The sequence below is a fragment of the Quercus robur genome, chromosome 10 (assembly GCF_932294415.1).
Source record: "Quercus robur chromosome 10, dhQueRobu3.1, whole genome shotgun sequence".
In the NCBI taxonomy this organism is placed as follows: Eukaryota; Viridiplantae; Streptophyta; class Magnoliopsida; order Fagales; family Fagaceae; genus Quercus; species Quercus robur.
Window position 1 is genome coordinate 31297806 of NC_065543.1, and position 22383 is coordinate 31320188.

Genomic DNA, 22383 nt, shown 5'->3' on the forward strand with positions numbered 1-22383 from the left:
TGGGTTTAAAAAATAGCAGAAGGAAAGGGAATGAAGAAACTTGAATATATTATAAGGAGGAGAAAATGGCGGGAAGGGGGAGCAAATGTTGTCAAATTTACAATATTTCAGCTGAGTCCAATGGAAGAGTGCCACGTGTGATGATGGTGTTGTGGCGCTTATTGATTGGTTTGTGATTTGGATTTTTGTGTACGTGAGGAGGGTAATACGGTCTTTCTGTGTAGCTCTTTTACCGCGAGTTTCTTTTTGAAATTTTTAATACGTGAGGAAATCTCGCGCGCGATTTTCTTTCCAATATGGGAAATCCCCACGCTCGGTTTTGGCACGTGGGGATACAATTGTGTAGTCCTGTTTTGCATTTTTTTTTTTCTTGGTTACATATTTTGTCATCAAATGCTGTGATTTTGGAGCAAAGAGCAATACCTGTGTTTCTGTCCTACTTAAAATGAGGAGAATTTGGAGTATATTATAAAGGGGGTGGGGGGTGGGGGGAGGTGGGGTGGGGAACAATTTGAGCATATTTGCTTGAATAATGCTACTACACAAAATTCTCAACTTGCTCATGGGGCGAGTTATGATTTATGAGTGTTGAGTTTATGTGAGTTCACAACTTTACCACTCACAATTTGCCACATGAACAACAATGCCCAATTTTGACCGTTTCTTTCTTTCTTTTAAGAGTGGTGATAGTTACACACTGTGTGTACGAGATATACAATTTTATATCAATTGAAATCTTGTTTTAAAAACAAGTTAAAATTGTGAAATCGTGTTTTTAATTGTGTGCAACTATTAGTCCGTAACAAGAATTAGCCTTCTTTCTGTGTCTAATCCTCGGGACTACTTAGTCTTGTGAATGTGTCCTAATTGAAGAGCTATATCTTCTTCTTTGTTCAATGTCACCCCATAGAAAGCTTTTATTTAATTTGTTAGACTCTTCGTAAAATTTTACTAGGGAGATGAATGTATTGTATAACGTGGGTACTTATGGCAGTAGAAAAGTTTACTAGTGTAATTCTTCATGCCATTGAGTCAATGGAATTGACAAAAAGAATCTGGCTTTCCAACCCGACAACTTCAGATGTTATCCACTATATACTTAACATGCTTTTATAATTTATATCCCTCCCATCACTAGTACTGTTAGTGCTACCAAAGGATAGGATGTAAGTTAATGTTACCAATTGCAACATCCTTTCTGCCATTGTACAATTGTCATAGTCATCGCCGCAAGTCCCATAACCAGCCCCACTAGCAACTGACCTTTTCCTTTCGTTTTCATGGTTATTGTGTTGCAATTACCAGCACCACAATAATGTCGTGGAGGATGCCCTTCCTTTACATCAATGCCTGCACCCACCAGGTTGCCATGGAGGCTGAAAAGACTTAAGTGTGAAATTTATGAGAAAGAATAAAGGCTTTAGATTGGTAGCAATCTTATTACAGTTGATGCTCTAGTAATGTTAGTTTTTTATTTGGGTAATGTGGGTGTCTAAGCTCTAAAACTCTTAAAACACTTGACTATATCCTCAAGTCTATGTAATATCTCAACCGACACACATTAGGTAATTAGAGTAATGAATCTCTTGGAGGTGGCCTTAACTGATTAGGAGTTTTGAACCTAAGACCTCATGGGAGTATGAGACATTGGGACATGGAGATATAAACAGCTAGTAGTCATCTGAAAATGGAGATTTAATAGCTGGTGCTGTTGCAAATATTTGAAAATTAAAAACAGCCAATACTCTCACTGAAAAATACTGCACAAACTATGACATTTGCAGTGGTATATAATATCATTTCATATGACAAATTCAGTGGGATATGATTATGCATAGTTCTGTTTAGTATATAACATTTACTTGAGCCAATACTAAACACTCTTTTGTTTATAATAGAATGGTGGACAACCAGATAACCATACTTGTTGGAAGTACTAAATAGATGAAAATTAGATGGAATGGTCGCAGGTACAGCGGTATGTAGTTAGCTGGAGTTGGCATTGAATCCCACACTGAGAATGCACTTGAACATGTCATCCATTTCCTCGTCATTTCAGGGAAATGCCGATCAATCACATCCTTCAAATTCTCGGTCTTGTTAACCCATTCTAGGCCTTTCTTTGTATATGTTTTGGAGTTGAAATTGGTTGTGAAAAAGCGATCAGCTTCTAGCCTCCTAAACAAGATTATCATGCAAAATGAAGGCATAAATAAGTGTCTAAAAACAAATCAAATTTCTCATTTTATTCTTAGTATGACATTGAGCATACCTTGAAGCAATTAGTAGGAAGATAAAGAAAGCAGTCTCACTGATGGCAAAGCCTTTGATCTTCTTCTCTGCCTGTAAGCCAACTTGCAGGTCAAGCTTCTCCACATCTTCTCCATACACTTCATGGAGAGCTTCAATAACTTCTTCATCATCTGTCAAATCTTCCCACTTGCTAATAGGAATCATCATCAAGTTCCGTCGGAACTCATTGTACCTAGCAACTCCCCTCTCTCTATCTCTATAAACTAATGGTCCAGCATTGTAAAATTAGATTTGCAAAAATGAAAGTGGAAATAAAATGAAATTTGTAAATAGAAATTGAAGAATGAGATGATATACTTTCCAAGGTGGCCATATCAACAGGATCTGGTCTATCTTCTCCATTAATATCATGGGCTACAAGGTTTCTCATCCATGATGGATAGTTCCACAATGTGAGTGCCCCACAAGCCTGATGACCCAATGATACCAGCATTTGCTCCATTCCTATTGTTGACAGTTTTCTCTCTCCTTCAATACCCACTAATTCCCACATAGGCACCCTGGATTCATAACCACTGCAGTTAGTCATGTAGAGTTTCTATCAAGGAAACTTTAATTAGTATCTCAAATTACTTTCCTTTTGAAAATTAATTCTAAACATCATTCTCTTGCAAAGAAAAAAAAATGCAATGTTGCTTCCTTAGTTGAGGAAAATTGGACACTGTTCTTATATCTGAAAGCATTTGTTTTTTACCCCTTTACCCCCACATCAGCAAGAACACAATCAGAAACTAATGATTATTAACAAGTTATAAAATGGTACTAGCACAAACATCAACACCACATGGCAACACCACTGATATACATCTCTCCTCCACCAACACTGCAAGGGTGCAACCACTACCAACTCTGTTACCACCATCAGTACTAAGCCCACACCACCAAAACCATAAATGCAGCAATGGTACTATGTTGGAACTTGGGAGCCTTGAAATGGTCTAAACTTACATTCAAGGCCAATTTTTTGTAGAATACAAGAATGTCTACGACCCCCCCCCCCCCCCCCCCCAAAAAAAAAAAAGAGAGTATCTATTACACATATAATATAACCTTATAATCTTAAACTATAAATAATGTTTTCTCTAACTTGACCTCCAATTCTGTAATCCTAATTCCACACCTGCACACGGTTCTTTGTTCCTAGTGCATTTTTCCACACCTGCACACGGTTCTTTGTTCCTAGTGCATTTTTGCCAAATTTTCATCCTACTGGTGCCTAATATTTTGGTGATGTAAATACAGTGCTTAAGAGAAAGGGAAGTACTCATGTAGTATGGGAGGACATTTTTCTTCTGTAGTTGAAGACGTGATATCCCTAAGGACAAATGTATCAGGAAGAAGTGAATGCATTCTGTAGACGCTTACGAACTCTTCAGTTAGTGAATAGGGAACTCCATGATCTCTCGGCTTTTTAAGACCAACCAATCCACTCAGTATTGGTCCCAATAAATGTCCAAATAAATCCTTAAATTTCTTCCCCAAAAGTCCATACCTGCAAAAAGCATGGTTTATGATTTTCAGTGAAGTGTAAATTAGAAAGCAATAAGCACTAGTATTGCATCACTATCTTACCAGTTTACCCTCATCCCTACTAGGAGAGTATCGGTCTTCAGGAGTTCAACAGTCCAATCAATGGTGTGGATTTTAGCAATGACAGCTGCAGTCACCAATCTTGCATGCCTATAGAGTTGCTCATCATCCAAATCAGGATAATGTACCTAAAACCAAAGAGCTATCAACTAAATCATTGGCTGAACATTATCTTATTCATAAAGTGCAGACATTATCACACATACAACTTTCATATGAGGGAAATTATAGCATAAAATTCTACAATTTCTAACCCAATAAAATATAACACTAATATTATGCAGAAATATTGTAATTTTTCTGAAAATGGTCCAAAACCATTCAACTGAAATTAGATTATAGAAATGTTGAAGTACATATGCATCAAATTCACCATGGGGTAAAAGAATCATATAAATATAAACTAAAAAAAAAACTTACTTTTAGCATATCACATACAGCATTGTGCTCTTTGACAAATAAGGCGTGTAGGAGTGAAAAGCCAGCCCAGCAATTTCGAACATCACCTGAGATAGGAATACCTTTCTCATTATGCTGAAGCAGCCCATCTTCTGAGATCTTCAACTTTCCATCCTTGAAAGTCCTCACTCTTTTCATGCCCTCCTCGTCATTACCATAAATTACACTCCCATCCCTAGTCATATGTCAAAAGAATTCAATTCTCATAGAATGCACATATTCTTTTCTATTGACTTGTTTTTACAAACCTAGACAAGTTGAAAACTTAAAAAGTATTGACAATCAAAATACAACAGAAAGCTCAGGTCTAGTTGATTGCCCCACTACACATTCTTCATTATCAGCCTACCTAACAGAAACTATAAAATTGCCCCAGAGAATCAGTTCCAAAATTACACGTCCCCAAAAAATTTTGAGGGGAAGTCCTCCCCCTTTTTCTTTCCCTTTTTTTTTTTAAATTCAATTCTTTTTGTTTACTCAGACTAGAAACTCCCTTTTTGTGACTGTTATATATTGTACTCCTCAGTCCTCAATATGTTATCCATGGCAACAAATGGAGCCAGTAGGAACATGCAACATTGTTTAAAATGATTAGATTGGGTTTTGTAATGTAATTATTTGAAGAATAAATGTCTGTTTGTATTGCGCGTCCGCGTTTCAGGGCTTCTTTTTTTTTTTTTTTTTAAGTCCACCACACCAAGGCAAATGCACAGTGTTCTCTCTAATGAACAGTAATTAAAAAATATTATTTTATTGTTTTCAGTTTTTAGTTTTCAGCAAAATAAGCTGTATTCAAACACACACTAAGTTTCTTTTCTTGGATAAATATTTGAAGATAAATGTTATTAGTTATTCATAAGAATATGTAATATGCTGTTTTATTTGTATATGAATAATTCTATCCTAAGCTTCGTTTAGTTACTAAGAGAAAGGAGAAAGATAAGAGAACAAATCCTACATCATTTTTGGTCTAATTTGATGATTTTAGTTTCCATTTTCTCTGCATCCAGACAGAGAGGGGATAACATGTGAAAAATTTTATACATGTTGTTTATTAAAATTAAAAATTTGAATGAGTTATTATAACCTATATGCACTTATGACTTATAATAGTAAAAGGAAGTACTTTGAAAATTACTTACCACCAAGGAGTTCTTGTATTCAAAGAGCCATTCTTGAGATGAGGTGAATCCGTGGAGACTTTTTTGGTCTTAAAAAACTTGAAAGACTTCAAGGGACACCCACTTGAAATTTCATCAGGAGCTCTAATCTCTATCTGTTAAAAGAATTATGAAACAATAATTTCTCTTGCTTAATTGATAAATAAAATGTTTCTAAGCATGTCATTATAATTTATAAGCTTTGAGCCATATATACTAGGCCTTTTGATATTGCAATATTCTTTGTCAATTACAATGATAAGGTTAAACATATGGATGGCTCATGGCTGTAATTGGTTATCATGTATATGGTACATGACTGAATTGGTTTCTGACATATCCATTTTTACATAAAATAGAAAGAATTCATTTTACGGTTAAGATTTTATTTGTTGGATCTCATAATGTACACCTTTCATATTTGTAATGTCTGAACCATAAAATGGATCCATTTCAAATGGAGAAGATCCTAATACTTAGTGATTGTTATGCTTTAACTTGCTTTGCTAAAAAGCGAACTTTGATCACAACAATATTCAAGTTAAAACCTGTTCAGTGTCCTCCAAATGATCGACCCAGTCATGAACCATGAACTGTATCCATGAGCAGGCTATCATGTTGAACTGCTTCCCATTGTCTATGAACTTTTTCCTCACCAAAAGCTTTGAGGCTACTACTGTTGGATGAGGCTCTAACAGCTGTAGAGATTGATGACAAATAATACATGAACATCATACACCTTATTACTTGTGAAGAAGAAAACTGTGTTACCTACTAACATACCATAAATTGACACAAGGAAAAAAAAATGTTCCAACGTAGAAAATATTGACTAAATAGTGTTATTGAAACAATCATATGATGCACATGATCATGCTATGCTATAAACCCTCAAAATATATGGGGAGGGGATTGTTTTGTTTCATTTAACTGGTGAAGATACCAAATATGAACCAAAGTAAATCCAAAATACTGGATAAAAATTTGGACCTAGGCCCCAGAATTCATAAATCTATGGGTACAATAAATACAAGGGATCAAGTAGCAGGGGCCACCCGGGGGGGGTGGGGGGGTAGTATATCTACTTGTCTAGCAAGGGGACCGTGGTCCTCTTAGCATTTTAATTATGGTAGCAACTTGTTTGTAAACTTATCTCACTTTCATCTATATTCAAATTACTATTTGAAAATGTGGGTTCCAGTTAACTCAACTGATAAAGTCTTTGATGATTAAACAAAATATCTAGAATTCAATCCCTGTCTACATCAAAAACTGATTAGTGTCTTAGTCTGCTATTTGACTACACCTAAATGATTTTTTTTTTTTTCACTTGGCAACACATTAGACAAAATATTGGACATATTATAGAATATAATACTGAGTGACTAAGGCTGATCAATAGTTTCAAACATTTGCTTGTGTTTGGAGAGTTTTTATATATTTTTTTAGTTGACAACTCCAATTAGTTTTCAATTAGAAGAATAATGAATATATAATGTGATAATAAAAATAATTTTTATTTAATTTGTAGATGATGGGAAAACCAACTACAAAATTTGATCTTTCTAGCCATGAATATTGTCAAGAATATGCTTTGTAACAAAATAAATGATGATTTCTTAACGGGTTCTTTGATTTTGCACATTAACCAAAAATTGCAACAAAAATTTATTATAGAATCAATTATAGATAATTTTAGATTCAAAATAAGGTTCAACTCTTGAGTTGAAACTTATTATGAAACAATTATTTTTGTTTTTTTTATTAATTTATAATTTGTTAACATTAAATAAATGATAGTTTGTATTTTCATTTATTAATTTAGTTTTCAATTTTACTTTATTTCTAATTCTTAAAAGGTAAAAAGTAAAGACTTTTTGTTTTATACTTTGGTTTTAAAAATGAAATCATGTTTCGTGCTTGGAAAGAAATATGATTTCACGAATAAGCCATGCATGAATTATCAAACTTTATGTTATTTATAATGGCAAAACTTTAAGGTGCCCTAATTAGGGGTATGTATGGATTGGGTTGGTAGGCTTTTTTAACCCATTATAATTTTATTGTGATATCATTTGTGTGACATCTTGTGGGTTATAAAATCACAAAGACTGTTAGTAGTAACAGTAACAAGTTGATTAATACATATTCTTCCTTGAGCAAAAGGCAAAAACAGTAACAGCTTCATTAATTAAGGTGTTTCACTGTCTCTTACCCCATATGGTGAAGTTGATGGAGGCATATTGCGACCCAAAAAGGTTCCTTGGCTACCAATGGTATCATCACTAGGGTGATTGCATGTTCCATCAGCAGTCCTATATGCAAATTCTTCTGTGTTATATCTCTGCCCATTTATTTCTCCAACATGCAATAGATTATAACGTTGGTGCAAGTGTCTTCTAATTCCCAAATAAACAGCTCCAATAATCACTGGTAGTCTGTGCCATGCCTCCAGTTTGTCCACGAAATGTACAACCTAATATCAAACATATATAGTAACTGATATCACAAATTCAAGTACAACATATATAGTAAGAAAGAAAGAGCTAGAGATTGCACTAACATAGAACAATAGGGTGTCTAGTAGAGTCATTTTGGCCACAATATGCTGAAGTTGAGGGTGGATGAAGGGTGACAAAAATAGAAAGAATGCCATTGCTTTTTGTGGGAAGATGTTCCTTCTCCTGAAAAAATAGTGTAATTTGTGAAAGCTTGTTCTGCTTTACCTGAACAGAGTGAGAGAGGACAATAATTTGTGAGAGAGGGAGGTCTTACTTTATAGTTGTCCAAACGTGTCTGACCATCCCTTTATTAATGTTCAATAAAGCTCTTACTGCCTGTTTCTTTATATACCACTTTTTAAAGTTAAGTTTTACTAGTTCTTGTTTTTTATGTCCAAAAGAAATCGTAAAGTTTTATCTTTGTGATAGATTAAATTCTATATTTTCAAATGTGTAAATTTCACAATTTTATTATTGTACCAAATACTTTATACCATGGAGTTTTATTTGGTACAATAATAAAAGTGTGAGGTTTAGAGCCACACATTTAAAAATATGAGTTTTAATTTGTCATATAAGGATTTTTTATTTAACTTTTTCCTCTCTTTATTTTTCTTTTATGATAAAAAATTTTACCCAATGTATTTTTTAAACCAAATAAATCATTAAAAATAAGTTATTTAAAAACAAGCAATTGCATTTTAGTCAGAGATAGACCCAGGATTTCAAGCTAAGGGGACCAGAGATAAGTGAAAAAAAAATTTTCAAATACACACCCGTATAGTATTAAGAAACTTTCAACCAAAACAAATACACAAAAATCATTATTTCTTAATATATTAAGATGCAATCATCTATCAACAAAAACAAAAAACACAAAACACTATTGTTTCTTTACATTTTTTTTTTTTAAGATTTACATGGGCAAGGTTAATGATTCATGATTTTGGAGGGGGCCCAAGCTACAAAGTAAGGGGGGCAAGTCTAAATTTTTTTTATTTTTTACTGAAAATTAAGCTACTAAAAAAAAAAAATTGGCCCAGGGGGGCTCGGGCCCCTACCTACTGGGGTCCTTCCCTGATTTTAGTAAGCCATATTTACTAAGAAGTTATAGTCTTTTAAGGCATAACTTATTTTATAAGGAAATCCTATATGAGGACTTAAAATTTTATAAAGAAAAATATTATGAGATCAATCAAAAGTTAAAAACACATCTTCTATTTTATATATATGCTCGACCCATTGTCATCCCTAATTAGACATGGCAAAACAGGCGGGTCAAGTTGGATTCAGGTCGGGTCAAGTTGACCCGTATTTTTCAAACAAGTTTTTTTTTTTTTTTTTTTTTTTTTGAAATAGATGCAATCTATCAATTGTTTATAAGTTCCTCATCTGTGATTAGATTTTCACTGGTGATACTGTTTCCACTTACCAATTACCACTAAACACTTGATATCCAAATTTGGTGCAACTCTTGTTCCAGCTTCTAGAAGCTAATCTTGGTATAATCTTCGATCTGTTTAAAGTAAGAAGAGAAAATGAAGGTGACAAGTAAAGAATGACAAACTATAATGGAGTACAACCAGCTAATGTATACATCCAATTTAGTAATTTACCAACACGCATAACATGCACATGCATTGTACACTAATATTAAAGAATAGGGATTTCCCTTGCTCCTCACCAAAGCCAAAGGACACTACGATGCTGATGTGAACTCATCAAAAGCACAATTCATGCGCTTAGTCTCTAGATCCTCCATTCATTCATTTTGATTTACGGCTGTACAATTCATTGTCCTGCACCAGTATATAGAAAAGTCACCCAGTAGTAGCTAGCAAGACCAACTTAATTAGCTTTAAAGACCACCAAAACAGAATGGGTGTTAGAAGGGGAATCTTGCTAGTAAGCCAGAGTTTGCTTCTACATTCACACACATGATAGTAAACTTGTAAAAGGTATGTTTTAAGTTTACATTACTAATAATATCATTCCCACAAAAGAAAAAAAGAAAAAAGAAAAAAAAACTACATGTCTTGGACCATATCAAGTTATCGGCCTTCTTAAGTGCAAATGTTCCTGTTGCATTTAAAATAATAGTAAAGTTAGGTTACTTAAAAAGATAAACTAAACAAAAAAAGGTTTAAAAATAAACATAACATATTAAGTAAAGAAGAATAAGTAAATATTTTATAAGAATTACACCTCAATCTCAATCTACTCAACATTGGTAACAGATTCAGCATTGCAAATATTCATACTTGCAAATTGTAGCTCAATTTGGCTAATTTCGTCAGCATCTTTCTCTACAATACAATATTTTAGTATAACTTAAGATATCATGAAAGCAAATAATAAAGAATTAAAATTGTACAATTATGAAAAGTTGAAAGTGTAGAGGTAGAGGCGCTGAGACTGAAAAAGTGTGAAAGTGGAAAAGAAGGGCAGAGGCGCAGCACAAGAGACAAGAGTAGAGGAAGTGAGGAACTGACTCACTTCACGTTTGTGGCTGTGGTTGTCACGTTTCACTCTGTCTTTCACGTTTGTGAATTGTGCCTTTGGGCTTTGGCTTTGGACTACAGCTAAGCTAGTCAATGAATGAGTTTTTTTTTTTTAATGGTTGTGTTGTGTTGTCTTGTCTCATTCTCTCATGTCATGTCTGTGGAGGCAGTGGAGCTGAAGCATTATTGGTTGATGCTCAAATGGTCAAATTTCATGTGAAGTGATTGTCTTGTCTTGTAATTTATTGACTACTAGTCGCTAACCCGTGCAAAATTCAAAAAAATGTTCAAGAAATTCCTTTTTTTTTTTTTTTAATTCATCTTCCTCTAGATTGATGAAAGCTATAAGATTAATTCCTAATATTCATGTACTTAAACAGCAAGTTTAAATGGTTAAATGTTGCAAGTTTGATTAATCCAAAATCATAACTTTTAAAAATACTTCATTCCAGACTTACAAAAGTAAATTTATGAATCTTTACTCCTCCTTCAGCAAGCACAATTATTTTCCAAATAAATCTCCTTTCAAATATTGTTTCTCATTAGTGGTAAATTTTGTAGTTGGAAAAGAGATATGCAATTCTAATGTTTTGTTCATATTGCAAAGTTACATGCTATTTATAATTTGTTTATAAATATTTGAAGATTGATCTATTTAATGAGGCATGTTATAGAAACTATTTCATTAAAAAAAATGTCAAATGTTTCTTGAAAATTCAATTGGTTGAAAACACAATCGGTGCTATCTAACAAATTTCCACTTTGAATTCATTATATTTTATTAAAATGCAAAACTCCATTTAAGACTAACAGGTATTTGCTAAACTATCTAGCCATGCAACTATATAAGTTGATAGTGTATATATTGTGTGCGGGAATGTGGATAGGCATACACAAAAACACACAAAATTAAAATACAAATTTTGTGTTCCTACTTCTCTATAAAATCTAAAAGGCAATAAAATCCAACATCAAAGTTGAATAAAAATTGTATCCGAAAACATAATATAAAAGACATTTCTTATTAACTTATATCCCAAAATTTTAAGGATCGTCTCAAGTAGTTTAGTAGCTAAACATAGCTTTTAGTAACTATAGCATTCAACAAGAACTCTCAATATCTAGCCTAATTTACAAATTTTTTTTTTTCAATAAGTAGCCTAATTTACATACATGCTTAGCAACTGAGAGAAGACTTCCACTGAAACTTCTATGGCACCATCAAACCCCAAACTTGTCAACATGCGCTAATAGCCTTTGAGACATTTGTTGGTTCCTCTCTCCTTTAGATTCAATCTTTCCACCATGTTCTATAATAAGTTACATACAATCATCATAGAACTCCTAATCATAACTTGAGGCAAGTTTTTAAGAACTTCATAGAACTAAAATTATGGTTTTCTTCCACTCTATCTATGTGTGGGAGTGCACCATCAGATACACAATTCAATGTAAACATTCATCTTTAGTCTAGCAAAAAAAAGGTAAATAATCATCAGTTGAATTATTTCCATTTAAAACAGATTTTGGATGCATGTTTGATTCAATAACTAAGTAAAAAAATAATTAATAGGAGTTTCTTTGAATATATTATGTTGAACTTATGACTATATAAGATATCAAAGAAAATGTTACCCATTTACAGCTTAATAAAGGAAAAACAAAAACCTTGAGATAGAAGACAGGTAACTCATTATCTTTGTCTAAGTCCCCCCACATCACCATTCACATCCAGTAAATCAATACGAACTACAAAACACAAACATAGAAAACTCATCAAATTTTTCCCACAAGTAAAACAATAGTACAAATACAAAATAAGTTTGTCACTGAATCCTTAACATTAAAACAATAAGCAACAGAATTGATGTTAGTTGCATTGAAATCTATACATAAAATAAAAATCCATAAACAATTTCATCTAGAATAAGAAAATTGTGTTGTTTCAATTTCAACTAACAAATCAAACGACAAAGCTATATTAGGGGAAGGAAAATAATTGAAACAAAAACATGCCAACAGACTACCTAGATGTTCATGGCCTTCATGTTGGACTTAAGTTGTTCATGGCTTTCTTGTTAGACTAAAGTTGGCTTCCTAGACAGTAAAAGTTTATAAAATTTCCACACTATTACATTCCCCAAAATTCACCAAATTTGAAACAATATTCTAACTGCAAAATGTATGTACTAAAACCCCATTAACTTGCTCAAAATTTAAAAATTAACAAAATCAAAATTCTTTCATATATATAAATATATATATATATATATATATATATATATATATATATATATATATATAAACCCTTTTTGGGTCAACTCTATAAATAAGCAAATTTAAGAGGAAGAGAGAGAGAAATTTATCATGCACAAAATGCTTTCACCAATTCATTACAATTATCTAACATTTCCAATAATCCAACAGCAATATCAGGATCTACATCATTTTTCTTATATTTCTTGATCACTACATCAATTCTATGTCCTATTTCATTATCTGTATCATAGTTATAGAGTTGAGCGAATGTAGGTTTTTCCCCTTCAATAGGAAGAGGTGACCCAATCCTATGATAATTTTGGCCATTGAGGTGGAAAACATATGGGCATGTACCATTATTTACCAACCTATCTACTTTACCACCCAAAGAGGTAAAAGCAAACAATGAAATTCTTCCAAGTAGAGGTATATTTTCTCTATTTCTTGTCTTCTTTGTTTCTTAAATTTATCATATATTTTCAACTCTTTTCTTAAATTTATATTTTCAACTCTTTTCCTTTCACTTGTGACTAATTTAACTTGAAATTTCATGGAATCAGATGGCTAAATATATAGATAAACAGTTGATTTACATACTCTTTTCTAAGAATAACTCCATCGCCCAACCTTTTCATTACTCTTCTTAGTCAAAGTCTAATATAAAGAATATTAAAAATAATAAAAAATATTATTTCTATATAGTATTTTTATAGAATTCAAACAGGGTTTATATTATTTACGTGTAATCTAACATACACATTTTAGTGCATTTGAGGTCCGAAATATTTAATTAGTTAACTCATGTTAAACATTACTGACATCTCTTTGTTTAAAATATTGTGTCAATTTTTTTTTTGGTTGTAGTTGCATATTCTGAACACAATGATTCTAATTCCTTTTCATCCATTTGTTAGTATAGTAGTAGAGTTTAAATAGAACTCATTTGTGTGAGCAGTTGGATTTTTTTTTTTTTTCTCTTCTTTCATTTTTTACTTCAGTAGTTTAGATTGATTTCAGCATTCTCAAATAGTAGAGTAATAGAATTTTCGTTAGAATCAATTTTCTTAGAGCAAAAATTGTGTCATCACTAAGTTTTTCTTGGAGTTGTGAAGTTTCTTTATTTACTTATTTTTTATGCAGCAGCTAGAATTTATATGTTGGAGTAAAGTAATACAATAATTTATATAAAATTGGCTAAGCCACAAATCAAAAACCATTGTACAGTGATAAACTAATATTAATATAATTATTATAAATAAATAGTATCTCTCTCACCAAACAATGGATATTCAAAGTAATTAAAATTATTATCCTAAGTGTATAATGCCCCACCAATCAAACTACCAAATATGCTAGAACTTGAGTCCTCCATCAATTCTAAATAATGCATATTCTTATGTTATGATTAGGGGAAAATACAAAACAAAAGGGAGTGAACCCACACATGGGGTAACATGAGAATTGTAGAGAGTAGATGGCAAAAAAGCAAAAGCAACACAGAGCAACATAAATAAACAAAAAAGCAATGCAAAGCAACCCCAATGAAACCAAACGGCATGTTGAGGCAGAGCAAGAGTGATAGAAAAATCAAAAACCAAAGTCAACACATCGTATCATCTACCCGACGCCTATATGATCCTGGCTAAAACCCATTAAGTGAAAACAACATAGCGTCTCACCAATGAAACTATCTTAGTCCCTAAAACTTGATCCGTCTCAATCACTGATTTGACGGCATGCCGAAAAGAATGTATATGGCCGATACTTAGACATTGTAAATGCCAACCTAAACCTTGTAAACAGTTTGAGAGGCAGAATCCTCAGACAATGTAAATGGCAACCTAGGCTAAAACCAAAAACACTACCACATTTAGATTAAAACAAAAAAAAAAGGGCACTCCCACACAGCCACAATTCTACACTCCCACATTTAGATTATAAAAAGAACACTCCAATGCCACGGAAATACACTCCCACGTATAGATTAAAAAGAAACATTCCCAACCCCCCCCCCCCCCCACAAAAAAAAAAAAAAAAAAAAAAAAAAAAAAAAAAACACTCCACATCCCACGTTTAGATTTAAGAAAGAAAAGAGAAAATAAAAAAGAAAAACTCAATCCCTAGTTTAACTCGAATACCCCAAACTTAAAGCATTCTTACCTATATTCCTTAATCAAAATCAAATTTAACCCAAACACCTAATTCAATATTAGTCCGACCAAAATATAAGTATATAACCAAATCCATTAAATCTACATTGACACAAACACAGAAAATTGTTTCAGCTGCAACAATATTGCCTTATTTTGCACATACTACACGAACTAATCTGAGTCGCATCACAACACTCAAGAGGCAGTAGGTAGTAACAAAATGTAAGAAGGGAATAAAAACATCAAGCAATCAAGCAAAAAGAATAGAGCAGAAAACAAACTGGGATTTAGAGATACCTGAACTGAAGTATCCAACTTTTGTTAGTATTTATAAACTATGAGGAAAGGAGTAAGGAAGATAGAGAGGCTGCTGTTAGAAGGTGGGGAAGGGGAAGGAACATATTTTGTGTAAGAAGTCTACGGTTAGAAAGTGGGGAAGGGGAAGTCACACAATTTGCATGAGAAAACTACCGTTAGAAGGTGGGGAATGGGAAGGAACACGTGAGAAACAAAAGGGAAGGAAATTAAGGAGGTTGAAACCATGATTTTCAAAGGGTTTTCAGTTTAGAAGGCTTGGGTTTGGGCTTTAAGTTATAATTTAATTTATAAGTGGTGGGCTGATAGAATTAAATTTAAAATAAGTGGGCTTTATGGTGGAGATAGTTAGGAAATAATTTTAGTTTTATTAGTATTTTAAAATTGATAAAAATTATTTTAAAATTGTAAGATAAATTTAGGAAAGAAGATGTGAATGACATGGTTGTTGACGTGGCTCAATGTGAGCGTAGCAACATTAAATACTACACTTCAGTTTTTAGTAATATATAGATATAGATATAGATTGTTTTGGTTATGGTGTTTTGTGCTTTATGCACTTAGTATTAGGACGTAGTTTAAATATATTTTTTTGCAAGTTTTTTATGAGGGGTTGGGTCACGGGTTATCCAGGTCAGGTCAGGTTGACCTGCAAAAAATCGAGTTTGGGTAAGATATTTTTCGAGTCGGGTCAGAAAATTCTAACCCGTTTTGCCATGTTTATTTCTAATGGAAAAGTTAAAGAAAAAGCATGCCTACATGCTTCATTGGGTTTATAGTAGTTTGAACTATTAGACAATATTTAGGTCCCATTTATTTCAATGTAACCCTTTTTTTTGTAAAGGGAAAAATGCCATGACATCCCTTAAACTTTAGAATAGTAGCTATTACACCCTTTGAATTTTTATTTTAGCTAATTTATTCCCTCAACTTTACATATGTGCCAAATTAATACAATAGCTAGTCTGCCGATAACACACTAACAAATCACTCACCTGAGACCCACATGAAACTAAAAAACTATCAAAATTTGCAGAAACCGATAGATAGAAGAGAGAGAAACTGTTCAGTTTAGAGATTAAAAAAATTTTAAAAAAATTAAAAAAAACATAGGATTGTGAGTGGTTTTGTAACTTTTGTTCATTGTCCTCCGATCTAGCTAATCTACTTCTAAATAAAGAGTAACTCTAATGTCTAAACGTCGCCCATCTGATTTTTATTTTTTTTTATTTTTTATTTTTTAAGAGTTGAGAGCCGTATAACAATTTTCTTCAAGATGTATCACTTCAAACCCAACTCCGTTCCTCCATGATTGAGCTGCCATTAGATCACTTTCAGTTTCATGAGAAGGTCCTGGACTCCTAGCTGGTTTCCCAATGTAAAAAAACCACGTCTTTATTTTAATTCACTCTTCCAATTCAATTTGTTGTTTTGCCACCAAAAATAAAATTAATAATAAAATCTCTTTGTTAGGGTCATATTTTTCATGTGTTGGCATATCTTTTAACAAATTGCACTTTACTTGTAATTTGGTAGTTCTAAGGTGTTTTAGAATATCGTGAAGTATGTTGAATAAACAAGACAAGTGGTATTATTGAAAACATGCAAACTACACCAAGAAACAAGTGAAGAAAAGTTGATAAGTGAACCTCAATACTAATCTCGATACTAGCATTTATCAAGAATAAATGAAGAACCTTGATACTAGTCTCAACACCTCTCGATCTATTGAGCTTCGCAAATCCTGAATTCTTAGATCTATTTTTCGTCCCATGATGACTTGGATTACTAGGGTTTCGTTCACTAAACCCCTAGAAGATATAAAAGCTTTATTTTAATTTATTAAAGGAATTATTACAACTTAACTTAAAAATAAAATTTACAAAAGGCTAGTTTATATAAATTAAAACCTTAAGTTATCGTTAACGGTGATTCAAGCAACAATTTTTTTTTGGAAACAATTTAGGGTTTCAATTCAATTGGGTTAGATTTATATTCGTCCAATATTTTGGAGGCATTATTGGATGTGGGGGATAGAGTGTAAGCCACCTATAATAATTATTTTTAAAATTTTTAAACAAAACAATTATCATCCCACGAATTTTGAAACCTTTTCATAATCAACTTTGCTATGGACAGTTGGACACAAATTAATTCATAATTTATTCACAAACTACTGATGTTGTATTTGTGAGTGGTAGATGATTATTTTCATATGGACCTTGCTTACATCACTTTTATTTTTTAGCACTCACAACTAGGGATGGCCATAGCCATAATGGAAATTCAACCCTATATGATCCAACTAACTATTGGAAAGTATGCAATTTTTAAATTTTTTTTAAAAAAATTAGCAATTTTAAAATATATCTTTTGAAAAAATAATTTAAAATATCACAATTAAACATTAGATTTAGGCTTTTAGGCTATTTTTTTTTTTTTGTTTGGACAATTTTTGAAAAATGCTAAGTCCACAATATTTTCACAACAAATTTAAGGTGACAATTGTTACTGGTTCTAATTTACATATCATTGAAATTGTTTTTTTTGTCCACTGATAACAATTTGCCACTTAGGGTTTATTGTAAAGGTGTTGTGGAAATATTGTAAACATAGCATTTTTCGTAAATTTTTGGTTCAATTTTCAACGGACCAAAATTTTGGGGAGAGGTCAAATTTTATTTTTAACAGGCTTAAATTTTTATTTAAAATCTTCAAGTTTATTTTTAGGGTGGTCAAGTTTTTTTTCTAGAGTGGTTCACAACACACATTAGTTTAAAATTCTTTTTTTAAAAGGTATAAAAATGATTTTTTCCAATTTCAGGTAGTTCTGTGACCACCCTAAAGTATACATAGCGCCGCCCCTGAATACCCTTATGGGGTTGGAATAACAAATTATGGCTTACCGATTCCTCTGCTTCCAAACCCGGACCTAATAGATAGGGTGCTAATAGTCCCTTCCTACCCTTTTTGGTTATTAAAAAAAATAGTGCTGAAGTAGACTTAGTTTGGTAATTACTGCTGGCTTGGTTGGCTGCATTGATTTATTTTGTTTTATTGGGAAAAGAAAGTCCAAATGTTTTGTTATGGAAGGTTACATCAAATCCGGTCTCGATATCTTATGCATTAATGAATGAATGGGGCTGGAAAGCATAGCCTTTGAAGTTTGAATGAGGAAGAAGAGGTGATATTTAGTTTAGGTGCCAATTGCTATTGGCCTCCTTTTTGCTCTTGTCAAAAAGTTTATATAAGCATTGATTTGATTTGATGGCATAGTTGTCAAAACATTAATTATAGTAAATTTTTTTCTTTTCATATATTGTGTTTAATATCGTATCGTGTATTGAAAAATATATAAATATTTTATAAATTTATTAAAATAATTGTAAATATATATAATGTATATTTATTATAAATTTGGCACATATTCAACTTATTACTAAATTAATCATCATTTATGTAATAATTAATATTAATATAAAAGCCAACTAAATAAATCAAATTAAAATATATTTAAAACATCAACGTTGAAATTGATCAAACTAGAAAGTGATAATACATAATATATAACAAAAATAATAGTTTCTTTCACATCTCATAATCTTCTTGCCTAATCAACTTCATCTCCATAGCCCAAGTCAATTTTATCATCATTTTCATCATCTTATAAAATCAATTATTCATTGACATCTTTTTTTCTTAATCTCCAACATTTCTTTTCTTTATATTTTTTTCTTAACATTTAGGTTTTTAGATTTATTTTGTTTTAGGTAGGTTTCTTGGATTCATAAAATCTAGAACAAAAAAAATTATATGTTCATTTAATACTTTATTTAAAATATAGAAAATAAGTTTGTAAATTTGAAAATAAAGTGACCTATATGATCCAAATTTTATAGGCAAAGAGAGAGAAATAAAACTCATGAACATGTGATTTGATTGATTTAAATCAAGAACCCAATGATTTTGTCTCATATCTAACTCCCCGTTAGACTATTTGAGTTGATCATGGGCTGGTCGGGTTTGGGTTGACCATTAACATGCCACTTAACTTGTAAGGTTAATGACTAATACAAGTATACAAGTTTAGAGCACTAGCATTGGGGGGTGAAAAAACCCCCTTGTTGCTATTTTACCACCTACAACCTTAAAATTACGCCACATCCGGGTAGGTAAACCTTTTTTTTTTCATCCTCGCTACAATAAGTATGGGTATTTAGAACTTACTGTAGCAGATATGAATAAGTAAAACAATATTATTTTATTTCTCTCTCCTCTATTTCTTCTCACTCTCCGTTTCCGACTCTTCTCTCTTCTTTCTTTGACTCTCTCTCTCACTCTCCTGATTTTTTGGCTTTGGATTGGAGGGGCTGTGGATCAGCGATGGGTCTTGCAATTTGGGTGGTAGTGGGTTGAGATTTTGGTCAGTGGGTTGCGATTTGGGTTTCAATGGTGGTGGCTGGCCGATTTCTGGTGGTAGTTGGGTTGGTGGCTGGCCGATTTCTAGTATATATTATTTTAATATGTTGTATGGAATTATATAATATATGATGTAGGTGAATTGTAAAATGGTGTGTTTAAAAAAAAAAGTAACTTTTTGATATGTGAAAATAGAGTTCTTTTAGAACAACTGATGCTGAAGCTTTTAAATTGTGATATGTGGTAGCACACTAGCAGCTAGCCACCTAGTTGTATAAATTTCAGCAAAATGACTAATTTGACTCTTAAAATAGTGTTGCAATGCCGTTTTCTGCTTTCACTTAAAACATTGGAAAAAAAAAAAAAAACTAGCTTTGAACAGATTGTAGGCTTAAAAAAAACAATTTTATAGTGTATTTGCTATTCTTTCTTTGTATTTCTATATACAAAATGAACATTTGAAATATACACCAGTTCTAGTATAGAAGAGCGTTTCTAATTTGAACACCTGAAGAGAGTTAAGGGAAAATCTTTTTAGAATTATAAACTATTACAAAATAAAAACACACATACAAAATGTACAAGCAAAAAAAAACATAAAAAAGAATGAGTACTAAGAAAATTACTTCTGTTTATGTCTCAATGAAAAAGATAGGGAGGGGGAGAGCTGGAGAGGGCATTTATTTAAGTTTTTGTTTTGGCAATTGGCTTGATGTTTAGAAATATATATTGTAGGGACACGATTATTTAACGGTCCAAGAATGACGTTGGGCTCGCACATGAAAGATCCCTCACAATATGAGTTGTAGATGATGGGCTTAAAAGGCTTGCTTTTGATCACGGGGCGATGGTCCGGCCCTGAGTTTAGGGGGGCTCAAGTAAAAAAGGGGGTTCAGCCTGAACATCCAAGCCCTACAGCATCGTAGCCTGAGGGGTTGGACTCCTCGGACTTGGTCCGAGGAGCATTAAGTTCTTCCCCTTCTTCTCCTTTTTCCTCATTTTTCTCTTGGCTTTCGTTTCCTTTTATACTCGTATTCCTTCCTCTCTTTAGGGTCCACGTGTGAGCTTTACCTTCGGGGTAGAAGACTTGTCCTATCCGCCCATACCTCAAGTGGTTGGGAGTAGACATAAAGGTTGAATAGCTTGGTCAAGAATAGGGGCTTGTCAGGCACAGAGTTCTCTACTATAGTATGGGCAGTCTTTTCACTTATCCTATCCGTGCATTAAACTCCTCCTTGACAATAGGTCTCCTCAGATCAAGCCCTGGGCCTTGATATAGGGCGGGGCCTGGGCCATGAATTTTTTGGCCTACAATAGCCCCTCAAAATCCTGCTGCCCGACTTTTAGTTGGGGAGGAGGGTTTTGGTGACTTTGGGCCCACATCACGACTCGTTCAAATTCTGCATGGGAGACGTGCCAAATCAAGAGTCATCCCTTCGTTCGCGAGTACCCTGAAGTTTTAGCAATCGAAGCGTGTCTTCCCGAGGATCTTGAGATCCTACGGTTGTGGATGGTGTGGGAAATTGAGCCAGAGCTGCCTTGTCTGCAGCACGTCTTGGGAATCTGCTCAAATTAAACTAAATGATCCCTCCTCACCCTTTATATAAGTAGGACAAGTGGTTGCTCTCCTGGCATATAAACCCTTCCGCTCTCTTCAGAATCATAACCCTTTGTCCATACCCAGTTCCCTCGTCCGGTGTCATCTTCCCTTTGCGCCGTATGTTTGAGGCTTGGGTGGAGATGGAGGAACTTTACCCGCCACAGAGACACCGGACCCTTCCGAGACGCAAAGTGATGTGGCCTGGGCAGGGGAGGCACAGATTTAAGGTGTCTTCCCGCTTAGACATGGTGGGGACGGTGTTCTCCCCTCTTTTAGTCAAAATCCGAAGCAGGTTCTGGTCACGCCAGACTTTTGGCGTGTCAGAAGAAAGATTTTCCGCCATCAGCGCCGTCTGCCTTGTCGCAGGCAAATTTTGGTGTAGGCTCCTCAACTTCCGGTTCCCGGCACCTTCTCTTCAACGGTGTGGGCCTTAAGTTGGGCTCCCTGCACCTTTTCTTCAGCTGCGCTAGCCCAAAGCTGGGCATTCTCTGCACCTTTTCTTCAACGGTGCAGGTCCCATGCTGGGTTCTTTTGCTGCCTGAGTTATGGGCATGTAAAAGTGTTAAGGAAGAACAAAGTCTTGAAGCAGCAGCCAACCTCTCATCTGTACTACCTCCTCGCCTTTATCTTATTCTCTTGTACTACCTCCTTGGCTTTATCTTATTCTCTTGTATCTTTCTTTTCGATTATGTACTTAACTTTAATATAAGCTGATTCCAGCTTTTCATTGTAAGCTGTACTGTTTCTTTGTTTTAATAAAAGGGAAATTTATTTATTTGTTTTGAATATTTTTCTTTTTTGCAACACTACTTTGTGAATGGGTGTGCTCCATGTGTGTTTTTCTTCAATGATACTTAGAGCAGAAAACCTTAAGACAGAATCCAACTAATTTTAATTTACCGACATTACCAGGCATAATAACGATAATTCACAGTAAATTAAACATAGGAAACTGACCGAGATAACAGCTGAATATTCTGTAATAAGTGCGAGGAGACCGTCCGAGAACGATAAACTCTAAATAATTCATCCGAGGGGGTAACCGAGCAGTAAGGGACTCCGGTTGTGTTTTTGGTAACATATTGCTCTATATTGCATCAGTCCCTTTGGTAC

At 33.4% G+C, this 22383-nt stretch overlaps 1 protein-coding gene across 1 annotated transcript; it reads right to left on the reverse strand.

Moving 5' to 3' along the window:
- Positions 1-1751: 1751 nt before the first annotated feature.
- On the reverse strand, positions 1752-8276 carry LOC126703298 (alpha-dioxygenase 2-like). The gene is made up of 10 exons (XM_050402259.1): positions 8086-8276; positions 7738-7998; positions 6071-6220; positions 5505-5638; positions 4324-4537; positions 3886-4031; positions 3578-3805; positions 2611-2813; positions 2273-2516; positions 1752-2178 (listed from the first exon to the last, which is right to left on the reverse strand). The coding sequence occupies exons 1-10, from the start codon at positions 8176-8178 to the stop codon at positions 1890-1892; spliced, it is 1962 nt and encodes a 653-aa protein (XP_050258216.1). The 5' UTR covers positions 8179-8276; the 3' UTR covers positions 1752-1889.
- Positions 8277-22383: the final 14107 nt, after the last annotated feature.